Below are 13,603 nucleotides of genomic sequence, written 5' to 3'. Positions count from 1 at the left end.
TGCTGAAAACATCCTGTGTAACTACAGGAGACCAGGATAAAATTCCTTGGTCACAACCAGATGCGTTTAACACAGAGATTAAGTGACTTATGCAAGGTCATGCAAGAGGGCTGCAGAGCTGGGGACTGAGTATTTTGGACTCCCAGTCTAACTTCTTTAGCCTATTATGCATCTCTTATTATCCATCTCTCTGCTTTCTGAATGGAAAAGGTCAGTGGAGGTCTGAGTACAATGCAGAAGGTGAGGAGCATAATGGGGTGAGGGGGGTAGGGAATAACCTGGCATCCCAGCAAGGGGTGCAGCGCCTCTGGGGCTTTTCCTGCCAGGAACATTTTATTCAGTGCATCTCATTACCTGCTGCAAATCAGAAAGTGTGACCCCTGAGGAAAAGGTTCTGAGCTAAATATGTAATTTGGCAAAGCCCCCGCTAATGAGGCCCTGGTGTAAGTGGCAATAAGCCCATCACTTGGGTTATTTAAATTAGACAGTAAATGCACGGAGAAAATGTAATGTCAGGCACATCCAGGGATGGGCCAGCTCGGCTTTATCTCAGGTTCTCCAGGTCTGGGTGGTCAGTGCTGCTCAGCTTCCCAGCCTGATGCTCTCTGGGACTGTGGATACAGGTGGCCAGGGCATCCTGTGCTTCTTGCCTTTTGCTCTGTGCCTGCTGCACACATAACTTCCATGAAATTCATGGACAATTCTGAAACAGCTTGAAGAACCTCACATGCTTCTTCCCCAAGGAGAAATTCCGTTCCACAGGCAGCTGCAAAATGTCAACATAAGGTCAGAAGGTGACACAGAGCAACTGGAATAACAGGCCCTTTGGTGCAGAGCCCTGACATCGCCCCCCTTCCTTTTGCCATTCTGCTGACCTGAAACAACATCAGTCCCTATGCCATTGAAAATCCTACTGCTATCCTTGTTTCCCTGGCAATCAAACTCGGTTGTTTTCTGTTCTCTCAACCTTACACCTTCTATTGCAAAATAGCATCTCCATAACCCTTTTGAACCCCGTGGTGCCCAGCACTCTTTAGCTGGAATTGCCCCAAGGAGCCTAAGGGAGTTCTGTGCACCCTACTGAAACTGGCAGATCCCATGGAAATCCCTGTCTTTATAAATAAGGCATTTCTTCACTTCCCCTGGAACGTGCACCATGCAGACAGAGCAGTGCAGTAGCTGAGTAACAGCATGGACCTTTGAAGGAATCCAAAGTTCCTGCATCTGCTGAGACTCACTAAAAGTGGAGGGATCATTCTGGAGGGCTAAAGTCGAGGAACAACAGTTTTTGAAAGCCAGATATGAACAGAAGTGGGACCATATTTTTGGTTCCTGCCACGTTCTGCTTGGGAGCTGTACACAAGATGGAAGCAAATGGGAGCCTCTTTCCAAGTCAGTGGTGCAATCCACTAACTCCCTTCTACCCGGGTGGCAGCATGTCCTTGGGAAGCCCAAGCCCCAGTGAGCACACGAAGTGGCTCAGAGGGCTCTGTCACTGTTCTGGTACCAGGATAAGATCCATCCAATATTCCCCCTGTGCAGTGAGGAATCGAGAAAGCAGGGAGGAAGATCTCATCCCAATGTTTGTGGGATTACCTGCTGTTGGAGGGTGTGGAAAGCATGGTCTAAGCTTGTCGAGGTAGCAGGATGAGCAGGTGAGGCCTCATCCCTTGCAGCACCAGGAGCAGGGCTGGTTGACTGGAGGTGGGATGAGGCATTCCCTTAGCAGGGCAAAAGCAGTTTGGAAGCCTGTGGGTGGGCAGAGGGGGGAGGAGAAGGGCCAGTGCCCCCTGATCTGTGCCCCCACCGCTTCCTGCAGCCCCTCTGTGTTGGTGTGTCCTCTAACCTCTGCTAGTCATGGGAATTGATACCGGCATCCTGCCTGTGCCTTGCATGGCTGGGGAAGGAGCTCCCCAGGTGTTTGTACTTGCAGAGCTCTTCAAAGACTGGGAGGGATTAGTCTGCAGGAATTGACTGAGGCTGGGATTCTGCAAAGATCTGTGGCCCTGCTTAAGTCTCAGTAACTTCAGACTCTAAAAACTCCTCAACCTGCACAATATCACACTTAACACTCCACAGGCTCAGGGTCGGAAGATTTACACTCAGAGAAATTAGGCTGATCACTCGTTAATAATCATTTTATCACTGATTAAATCAGCCTCCCTTTCTTCTTCTTGACCAAGCTGTAAAATTCTCTATAGCATTTGTGTGTTGAAATGATTCTGTGATTTCTCCAGTGAGTAAGTCTCTGTCTGACAGTGTTTGTGAATCGTCCCAGTTTGTGATGCCTCCGTTACGTAAGTCGCATCATTCTGTTCCTGACTGCCTTTGAAACTGGCTTTCAGTGACCATTGAAGCTTAAAATTAGATTTTCACAAGTATTTGCACTTGTAAAACACAACCACTTAAATGTTCATTGAAAGTAAATCCAGCACGGGCCGTGAGTATTGTCAAATCAAAGTTCACTGATGCGTTCACAAGATATCGGGGGACAATTATTTTCCACTGTTCAATGTGCTGTAATAAGTACCATAAATGCCTGTCATTAGGTTCTCACCATCCCTGTCAAGGTCACTGGTGAGAGCTGAAAGCATCCCTCAAGCCAGAGGAAGGTGTTTTTTTCATTTTCATCAAGAATTTTTTGCCACATAGTTTGGAATGCATATATTTTGAATGCCACTTGCATATGTTTTGATACAAGGATGCCAGTTAACTCAGGATTAAAGATGCCTCGTGTTTCCTCCAGGCATTGCAGATGCTAAAAAAACAAAGGAAAGCCAAGACAACACAATTCCAGTCTCTAAATATAATTTATGGTATTATTGCAGTATGAGAGTGTTCTGTTCAAGATACTACAGTGGTAGAAGTTTTAAAAGCTTTGTCACATAAACAAGCCACAAAAATAGCTGTTCCCAAACTTTTTGACTGCCAGCTCGTGATCCCACTTCTGCAGTTGCAATCCTGTTGGGTTTGCAGCCCTGCTTGTCCAATCCTGACTAATCCTCTGGGATCTGCTGCTCAGAACTGGGCTGGCCCGTGTGAGGGGAGGTGAGCTGGGGATGAGAGGAGCTGGGATCGCTGCCAAGCTCTGCCACAGATTCCCTGTTTGTCCTTGTCCTGCCTTTGCTCCGTGCCTCAGTTCCTCATCACTCCTGCAGGGAAAATAATACTAAAAGGTGGAGCTGGGAGTGTTTCACAGCTGCTCCCCTGGGGCAGGGGCCGGGTGAGATCATGAAGGAAAGAAAGGGGCTGAAATGTGGATAGATAAAACAAGGTGTGCTCAGCATCAGTTTTACACTGTATCCACACTGAAGTGCCAGATCTGTTTACTGCACACAGGTGAGTAACCCCCAAAGAGCTGCACATGTGAGAGGAGCATGATTATTTATATACATATATATGTGTGTGTATATATATACATACACAGTTCTTTTTTGAAGCTGCTGATACAGGCACAGGTGATGCAAGGATAAAAGTTCCTGTGGCCCAGGTATGCAGTGGGAGAATGTGTGAGCTTCGACTTAAGCAGGAGCTAAACAGTTGAATTTCTTTTTCTTTGGAAGCGAAGGCCCAGACTCAGAGTATTTTCTGTTTAGCCTCAGGAAAGGTATCAGTAACTCACCAGCCACGAGGGAATGTAAATTACTTCAGCTTAATTAAGGTGAACTGGCACCCCTGTTCACCTGAATATGAAGTGCCATTTCTCATGCAGCTCCAGAAGGAAAACAAAGCCCAAGACACCCCAAGAGAAGGAACAGTTGGGGGTGGTGATGAGATCTCAGGAGACCTGTCTTTGACTTCATCAATAACTTTGATCTTTGCTACCTGCATTGAAATAAAACATCTGCTCAGATAACATTTTACCATTCCAACACCTTTGTAAATAATTTTCAAGCCTCTTTTTAATTACATGGAGTAGGACCTGCTTACCAATGACACCTCTAGTCTCAGGGGACATTTCCTGCCTGGAAGGCACTCCAGCAGCTCTCTGCAACCACCCACACTGCAAAGCACCTAACTGACAGAAAACCAGTGCCAGAGTGTCCAGAGTCTTCCAGAGTGTGTCCCTGTCACAGCTGTCAGCTCCAGCAGGGCACTGAGATTGAGTGCAGGAGCTTTGGCATTTGTGCCACTTGAGGAGAACTCTTTGGCTTCAGTCTCCAGTGATAAGTAGCAGCCAGGACACTGCCTCAGGCACCACAGGCACCACAGCCCCTCCAGAATGACACAGCTCTTCTCCCCTCATGGATATTCACATTCTACCCAGCTCTGCATATTCAGTTTATTTCTCTGCAAAGCTCAGTATGATGGGCATAAATGTGAAGAGTGGGAGGGAAGAGCTCTGTTTATTTTGAATTCTGTTTAACTGTGATGAGATTCACTGGATAATATTATTCACTGTGTGTCATCTGACCTGCAGCAGTTTTGGCTGCATTCTGTCTGTTAAAAGAGATACCACATATTTTGACAGATACCTGTTTGGTTTATGGAAGAGGAGAAGCAATCAGTGGCAGGCCTGAGCTGTACTGGCAGGCCTGAGCTGTACTGGGAGGGAAGATTTCCACTTGGGAAGATAGGGAATTGTCCATTTGAAATGTACCATCCAAGTTCAGAGGATGCAGCTTTAGCAAGAGGGAAGCAGAGGTGTGGGATGCAGAGGCTGCTGCCTTGGGTGTGGAAGAGCTCACACCCCCATGTGCCATGGATTTACATGGCTCTCAGGGAAGTTAATCTGGAGCAGTTTCCAGAGCAGGTTTACGTGTTCTGAACTCCTCTGAGTATGCTCCTAGAGTTGATCCAGCTGGCTTTGCTGAGCTCTTTTCCAGGAGCTCCTTCAATTCCAGGCAGAAACCTTCCCACAGCAGTAAGTGCAGTTCAGTGAGGGTTAACTTACCTTGAGAGGTCAGGCTGGGACGGGGAAGGACTGGGAGTTAAGAATTATTCTGAGTTCCCTGTTCCAGCCGATTTCCCTGTTTACATGGACTCTAAGGCAGCAGCAGGAGCTGGAGCAATGAGACCTCCCAGCCAGGACAGTCCCAGTGCAGAGGAGTCTCCCTGGGGCAGGGGAGCAGCCGTGGCAAAGTGCCAGTCACTGAGTGTGTCCAGGGTTTTCTGTGATGCCCCTCTGGGGATGGTGGCAGCAGGCTGAATTCCCACAGGACACCAGTGACCCAAGGAAGGGAGGGCAGAGACCCCCTGCAAAGCTGGGATGTGCTGCAACCAAGGGCCCATTTAGGACGAGGCCTATGAATAATGAGTGAAGACCTGAAAGAAGTAACTGTGTGGTGGGGGCAGCCACTCTGACAGCAGGCCAGGGCATAAGGCAGCCTAATAAAGTGAGATTATTTCAAATACATGCAAATTCAGAAAGCAATTTAGTGACCTGAATTCTTAAACTGCAGCCAGTGGGCTTAGAGAGAGCTGAAAAGAAAACTGAACAAAAAGTCACAGCTAATTTCCCCTGTGTCTGTGCAGAATTTTAACAACAGAAAGCTAATTTTGATTATTTGATGGAAGAATTATTGTTGAGTGCTGGCTCCTTTTATGAAATCACATGAGCCTTTCTCCCTGTTCTTTTGTGTGCTATCTACAGTTGAGGAAAATCTGACTTTGCAGTTCTTAATTAAGGGAGCAACATCTGTTTGCTTCGTTTCCATAATTTTACATACCTCACTCCACTTCAAAGCACCAGTAGCTTTGCTGTGAACATCCTCAAGGCTCTAAATATCTTCCTTTCCCCCTATATTTAGCTCATTGTTGCAGTGAGGAAAACAGGGAGTTTTTAGACCCCAGAGGGAGTTCTAAAGCAAGGGAGGGGAGGTGGTGCATGGGGTGGTTGCAGGTGGTTCCTCTGCCAGCTCTGGGCCATCCCGGTGGGTTTGTGTAGCGCTTTTGGGGTGAGATTTGGGTGGATTATTTATCTCTGTACCTTAAACTCTGCTCAGCACTGTAATTTCTGCAGGATAAACAACACAGAAGGACAAACTGTCACAAAGAGCCTCCCTGATTAGATTGAAAGGGAACAGAGTCCCTTTTCCTCTCTCCTGATGAAGCTTCTCCCTGGTTTAGCAAGAACACAGGGCTCCCTGCGGGTGGCTGAGCAGAGCTGGGAGCTGCAGAACCTCATTTCAGCGAGGGTTACACAGAGCAAACTCATCAACCATCAGCCCTCTCAGTGCTGCTCTCTGCTCTCCCTCTGGGCAGGGGCTGGGACAACAAATCCAGAGCAGGGAAGTGAATTTGTGACTGAAGCAGCTTCATAGATAAGATTAGGAGGAGGAATAATCTCAGAACCACTGGCCCAGGCAAAGTTACTCCCAGTCCCTTGTTCCACTGCTGGGTTATGTCTCATGCAGCTCCTTAGTCAGACCTGCCAGGGAAATGTATTTGTCCCACCAGGACTCTGCTCTGTGCCTGCTCTCATCTGGTGCTGCTTGGAAGGAGGATTTTCTCCAGAAGCAACTAATAGGACTTACATTGGCGTGTGGAAATATCATGTAAATGATGCAATTCATTAGAATGGTGGAACCAATTAATTTTTCAGTTTGCCAACCAATTACAATTTGGAAAAATGATTTTGAAAAATTCCTCTCCCCTTCAATAGCTGAGAGAACATTTTTCAGTAATTTTCTACAGTGTTCTGGAGGAGAAATTTGATATTTTCTTGGCAAAACAGAAGAGAAAAATTTGATCTAATGAAACAGTTAATAGATACAAGCTGGGCTCAGGAAAACAGTAAAGTGTAATGTAATTTCAAAGGCAAAATGAAGTGCTCTGTTTTAAAAACTAACAAAAATAATAATTCCAAGTATTTTACTGGTATTACTTTATGGATTTGACACAAAGTTAAGGAGCTTTGATCAAACCATTTCCGGTGAATATTAGGCACCTTTGGAAAACATTAGCATGCTCTCTGTTCAGTACCCTGCCAAGGAAACCAGTCTGTTGAGCTCCCTGTGTGTAGTCAGGAGCTCAGGCCATGGGAACACCAGTTCCCATCCGGGAGCTCTGATAACATCACTGTGCTTCCCATCGGAATCCAGGGCAGCACTGGGAATTCCAGGCCTAGTCAAGCACACAGAGCAAATCAGGAGCCAAAGCCAGGTGACATGGAATTAGAAGAGTGGAATGAGGTGCAATGATGGAAACACAGAGCAGTGGCTGCTACTGAGCCTTTCAAGAGCTGTTCCTCCTTCCCTTGCCCCGGCCGTTCCTCCCCAGCCTGGATTTGTCCAGTATCAGGACAGCAAATACAGCAAGGCACCTTTTAAGCTTTGAGCTCAGCATGATGTCTCCCATCCACATCCTGACCTTGCAGTGGTGCAAGATCTACAGATTCCACATGCTGGGATTTGTACCTTCAGCTCCAGAAAGGGAGTGATTACAAACCTGCAGCCTGAGCCCCTCCTTAGCTCAGCAGTGCTGGTCACGCTCTCCCTTACCTGCCAGTTGTAGTGAGGTAGGTTGTCTTCCCTCCATGCTCTCTTCCTGTTTGAGCAGCAGTTTGTGAGCCTATTTGTATGTGATTCTAGTAAAACCCAGGTGGAAATAACTCTGTGTGTGTGTGTGTGTGTGTGTGTGTGTGTGTGCAGCAGGACCCTCTGCACCGTTCCCTCCCTTTCACTACCAAATGCAGTTTAAAGGTGACATTCATGCTCTCTCTGGTGTGCCTGGCTGTGGGTAGAAGCAGGATCTGTCTGTATAGGGGTATCCAGTGTTGTTCCAGTGCAGCATACAGTGAAACAGCCATTATATAATACCCTACACACGCACTTCCAGTGCAGACAAGCTCTCCAGCCCTTGGAACGACTTTAGCAGCGCAGAACCCTGTTTGCCTTCAGGACTGTGTCCTTCCCAGGCTGATGTCTTGCTCTGAGATGAGAAAAGAAAGCCTTTCTGCGTTCTTTTTTTTTATTTTTTTTTTGGTAGGCAGTAGGTGAAACACAAAAGCATTAAGCATCCCATCCCAGCACCCACAACAGACACGTCCCAGTTCAGCTCCAGGGTCAGAACTCTGGCAGCGTTTCAGTGCAGCTCAACCCACTGCAAGCACCCAGGGCCACACCTCGTCCTTTACAAAGTCATAAATGCTTGATTTTAGAAAGTAAAGGAAAGGAAAAACCCTCGGCGTGTTCTTCCTACCACATAGCCCTGAATGGTTCCCCAGAGCCTGACTGGTTCTGTCCTTCAGGCCAGGAGTGCATCCCTTCAGTGCCAGGTGCACTCCCAGGCCAGACAAACTCATTCCACCACATTTTCCAGCCCATTGCAAAGGCAAAGCGCTGAGTTAATGCTTTGCTGCAGGCTGGGAGGGCCAGCTGGAACATGATGTTTCTGGCCTGCAGTCTCCCTAAAGCTGGGAGTAGAAGGGCATGGCCAGGCAGGATGGGAGCTGCAGGATGTCTGAGGGTCATACCTGGGCCAGCTGAGCTTTTCCAGCACAGAAAGTCATAGAAGAGAATCACAGAATCATTAAGGTTGGAAAAGAACTCCAAGATCATCAAGTCCTTCTGTACCTTGTTCACAGAGAAATTTCCTTGCAACTAAACCCACATATTTGACTCCAGAGTGAACAAGTCACATGAGACAGATGAGAAAAGGGTGTAACTGAAGGAGAGTAACTGAAGACTTCACTGGACTAACATTTTTGAGGATTTATTCTCTTTTTTTTAATGGAAGCTTAGATTGTGAGGTGCAAGATAGGACTCTTCCAGATCCATAAGCTTTGCTACCAGTCTGCCACACTTATCAAAAGTGGCTTTACTGTCTAACTAGGGATATGTGTCCTGCTGGGCTCAGTTTGATGGGATCTTGAGGTTATTCATACCACAAAAGCAGAAGATGTGATGTTTGTCATCTTGTTGCTGGAGCAGAGAGACTATGCACAGATCCCATGAGGACAGTGGAGAGGAGACAGTGCCAACAATTCGAGGGAAGTCTGGCAGGAAGCTTTGAGGAAGCCTCCCATGCTTTGACATCCCAGAATGACTCTTTCCCTCTTCACTTTCTCTACAGGCAAGAAGAATTCCATTCTGCTGCATAAAGTCCAGCATGACCTGAATTCGGGTGTTTTCAACTACCAGGAGAATGAGATCATCCAGCAGATCGTGCAGCACGACAGGGAGATGGCTCACTGTGCTCACAATGTCCAGGCCGCCGCCGCCGCCGCCTCCACACCCACCCCGGTCATCTGGACCCCGCTGATCCAGGCCCCCCTCCAGGCTGCAGCAGCCACCACGTCCGTGGCCATCGCCCTGACCCACCACCCCCGGCTCCCCACAGCCATCTTCCGTCCACCCGTGTCCGTCCTGGGCTCCCTGGGGCAGCAATCCAACCAGACTCCCAGGCAGCTGAAAAGATTTCAGTCCCTGATCCCATCGACCGGCCCCTCTGTCGTCGGCTCTCCCTCCAGCACTCCATCCCAGCTGCACACACCCGGAGCAGAAACCCCCTCGTCCTCTTCCTTCCACATCCAGCAGCTCGCAGGGTTCTCAGCTGCCGCCGGCTTAGGCCAGTTCCAGGTGGGATCCCCTCCAGGTGGCTCAAGCCAGCCGGGTTTGAGCAGCACCTCCTCGGTGGGACTGAGCCAGTTCCAAAGCGCACCTTCTGGATCACCCTTAGGTGCAGCTCAGCCGGTGCAGCAGCAGCAGCAGCAGCAACAGCAACAACAGCAGCAGCAACAGCAGCAGCAGCAGCAACAGCAGCAGCAACAGCAACAGCAGCCAGCCCTTTCCAGCAGTGGATTTGGGCACTTCCAGCAAGCCACAACCAGCTCCCCATCGACGTCCCTCACCCAGCTCTCATCAAACTCACCCCCCAGTCTTCTCAACCAGTTCCAGCCAACCACCAGACCACTGCAGGGGGGACAGTTACAGCAGCTCTCGGGCAGTGGGACTTTGGGGGGAATGAATCACTTCCAACCCCCTCCTTCTTCCAACTCTCCATCCTCCAGCCTAAGCCAGCTGGCACAGGCCTCAGGTGGGCCGTCCTCAGGCCTGTGCCAAACACATCCAAGTGCATTAGGATCTTTAACTGGAACGATAGCCCAGCTCCACCAAGAACGGCCTCCCTTTGCCTCCGTGTCTCCACTGCAACAGTCCGGTGTCGCCTCTCCCTGTTACACCCCTTCTGGCCTTAGTCCTCCCAGTCAGAGCCCAGTGGCAACAAGAACTTTCCAGAGTGGCCCTGCCGGGCCCACAGGCTCTCACGGCTCGCTGCTGCTGCCCCAGCCCGCCAGCCCCCCTCCGCAGATCCTGCAGGCCAAAGGCACGGCGCCGGTGCCGCCGGGACGGCTCAACCAGGACATCAAGCTGATCTCTGCTTCCCAGCCATCTCTGCCCCAGGAGCTGGCGCAGACACTGGGCCACAGCTCTCCTCATTCCTCTAGAGAATCTGTTTCTAGCTTCTCTCCTTTTCCTGGAGGAGGGACTGGACTTCTGGGGAAGCCTTGTAGCTCGATCCCCGGGCGTGTGACTTTGCCGCGGCAGATGTCCTCAGGGTCTTTGCCACACCCGCTGGTGTTCGGGGCCGGCGCTGCTCCTCTGACTGCTGGTGGGCGCAAAGAATCCATAGTGCTCACAGGGGATCTGGAGCCCGTCAGATCCAAACTGCCCTCCAATTTGTGAGGACTCCTCCCGAGAGCTGGTTATGTCAGCCCTGCAGTTCAGTTCCTGATGAGTTCATGAAGCATTTTTTTTCCCCTTTCCTTCCCCCCCACCCTCGCGCCCGCTTTGTTTTCTCCATTTCGTTTGTTTAGGTTTAACTGTGCTTAGAAACAAAGAAAAACACATGAAAAACAACAACAACAACAAAAAAAGAAGATAACCAGGTATTCTTAGAGCTATAGATTTTTGGTCACTTGATTTTATAGAATATTTTAATACATGGAACAAAAGGATATGAGCAAATTTAATCCAACGAGGTAACGCACAGGCGAGGCGTGTGCCTGAGCTGGAACATGTGAATGATCAGCCATAGAAGCCACCAAAAAAAGGTTTTCCTGTTGAGACAAAGATCCAAGGTTGACGTGGGCTGTAGGAGGTGACATCAGGTCAGGTCTGTAGCTGGTGTTTTAGGACAGCCCTGGTTGGCCTCAGCTGTGACCCTGGTCTGCAGCACCTGGTTCTGGGGGTTGTGGATGGCCCACTGTGAGCACCAGAAGGTGTCCCTTCCTCCCATGTTCCCTCCTGTGTTCAGATTGCAAAGCAAGCAAGAAGAGGGGGGAGTTTCATTATTCCAGACCCCTCTAGGGATTTCCCAAGGGCCAAGTTTTGGTTTGGACTCCACTTGAAGAAGATGAAGGTGACCAGCAGGCGGACGGGCCTCACTCAGACTGTCTCTTTCTGACTCCACTGATGCTCTGATGGGAACAAGGAGCAGTCCCTTGTAGGTCACAAGGAGGGCAGTGATTATCCCCTCTGTATTTTTGTCATGGATGTGGGCAGTGGGAAAAATCATGGCTCTGCCAGCATACCAGGCAGTGACCTCAAGCTGGCACAAAGGCCCAAACTTCAGCCTCTCCATGGTTTGGAAAGTGTGTGTGCAAAGCCAGGGGAGGGATGGAGAAGGAAAGCACTTGAACCTTCCCCTGCCACGTTACTGTCTCAGTGTCCATGGGCTGACTGCTTTGAAGAGAACTAGAAAAGGACTGAGCAGTGGGGTGCAGTCACCCCTGCCCTCCTCCTCCTCAGCCTAGAGGAGTTTGAGCTTTGAGGCACCCAGAGTAGTTCTGGTGCCCAGCCAAGAATCCTCCAGATTTGCAACTCTGTTTTCACCACTCACACCAGATTAGACCAGAGATTTGGCCAGCCATGGTCTGTGCTTCCCCCCCGCCGGGGGGTCCGAAATCCTTCGTTTGACTTCACCAGCAATAAGAGCTGCACCCGATGGGCTTTGGCCTGGCCCTGCAGCTGCAGCGTCACTGGACACACCTGGGGCCTGGCAGGCACCTGGAGCTGGAGTTTTTGGGCTCCCCTAAGGCAGTCAGAGTGGGATGAGGGCGTGAGGGGCCGCTGGGTGCACACTGAGAAGATGCAGCCTTTACCTCTAGAGTGAATGTCTCCTTTTCTGTTACTTTGATCCTTTCTCTGTTTCAGTTTTTCTTAGGCCAAGAGGTGTCTACACCTCACTGTAAGAGTCAGGTGCTCAACTTTTCTAACCCTTGTTAGAAAGACATCCAGCCTCCCTCTGTTTCCAGCTATCATGGGGTCCCCAGAGGGAAAGCAGGACTTCATGCAGCAGTGCCAAAAACTTATCCCAGTAATGATATAGGTCCCTCAAACTCCCTCTCTGACCTCCTCCCACCCCCAAAACACTGGCTGACAGTTGTTTTTTATACTAAATTGTTTGCAAAACTCTTTGACATGTGCCTGTATCTCGAATGTTGCTGCAGCATTCCTGGGCACTCCTGCTTCAACGTGCTTTGGTGGCTCAGAATTCAGATGTAATCAGCTTTGGTCTTCCTTAAAGGGTCAGGGGAACTCTAGAAATGTTTTTTCTACTAGCTACATACACCTATATATGTGTGAGTGTGTGTGGTGGGAGGGGTGCATGTGTGTGTGTGTGTGTGTTTGTATAGATTTTATATATCTATCTATATACACACACATGCTTTTATATATATAGTATAGTTATACACCTATGTAGTCTATTTATGCACACATGTAAGCACACACACACACACACATTTATATATATATATATATATATATATCCTAGTTTTAAAATACATGTCGATTTTGACCCTCCTGTAGGACTGATTGGCAGGTGATAATTATAATCTATAGATCCTGCTTTTCCAAATATGTACAGGTTCATCTTGAAACAGGAATTGAAGCAGACTCACAGACCCTCTCATATTTTCAAAGGTATGAGGCAGTTCCTAAAAGGAAGACTCACAATATCCTTTTCAGTTTTCTACTTGGTTTAGCAAACTTTTTCCCCCATGTGCTGGAGGGCCCCTAGAACGAGCATCTCGAGAGGTTGGGAGCTGAGTCTGGCTGTGGGGTGGGAAAGCAGGGAGGAAAGGTCTCCAGCCCAGCAATGCCAAGCCCTGCTCGATGGCTGTCCTGTGACTGCTGCACTGGTACTTGAATTCCCCAGCCCCGTGGACACTCAGACAGGGGGGCACAGGACCCCCAGGGCTGGCTCTGGCAGACGTGTGTTCCATCACCACTGCTGAACATCCTCCTTTGCTTTGTGTTTCACGGGGATCTCCTTTGGTTTCCCAGTTCTTAGCAGTGCAGTAGCCAATATTGAGTTATTCTGACTGGACCCCAGTCAACACTAGGCTTGTCTCAGTAGGTGGAACTATATTTATTATTATTATTATTATTATTATTATTATTATTATTATTACTACTGTTATTTTTGTTTTCTTTTGGGGGGAAGGGAGGGAAGAGTTCTAGGGGTGGGGTTTGCAATATAAAACACACAATAAAAACCTTAGTAAATAAAAACATGAAAAACCCATCCCTCTGACTTGCTGTCTGCTTTAAGTGGAGAACTTCAGGCAACATGAGATGAGGTTTAAAGAAGAAAAGTCCCTTGGGTGGAATTTCAGTCCTTTGCCTCACTTCTGTCTCTGTTTTCCTGATGTCTTCAG

General features: G+C 48.7%; 1 protein-coding gene across 1 annotated transcript in view; it reads left to right on the top strand.

The window, feature by feature from the left end:
- The window catches only part of HCN4 (hyperpolarization activated cyclic nucleotide gated potassium channel 4), a 95,440-nt gene extending 82,063 nt beyond the window's left edge, over nucleotides 1–13,377 (top strand). Inside the window, exon 8 of the mRNA XM_018069917.2 lies at nucleotides 9,016–13,377. Within this exon, the coding sequence (XP_017925406.2) occupies nucleotides 9,016–10,625 (1,610 nt within the window). The 3' untranslated portion in view covers nucleotides 10,626–13,377. The remainder of the gene's footprint in view (nucleotides 1–9,015) is intronic.
- Nucleotides 13,378–13,603: the final 226 nt, after the last annotated feature.

The sequence above is a fragment of the Manacus vitellinus genome, unplaced genomic scaffold, assembly GCF_001715985.3.
Source record: "Manacus vitellinus isolate BGI_N305 unplaced genomic scaffold, ASM171598v3 scaffold_16_pilon, whole genome shotgun sequence".
NCBI lineage: Eukaryota > Metazoa > Chordata > Aves > Passeriformes > Pipridae > Manacus > Manacus vitellinus.
Note: the sequence above shows the minus strand (reverse complement) of the source record. Positions and strands in the feature narration are given on the sequence as shown.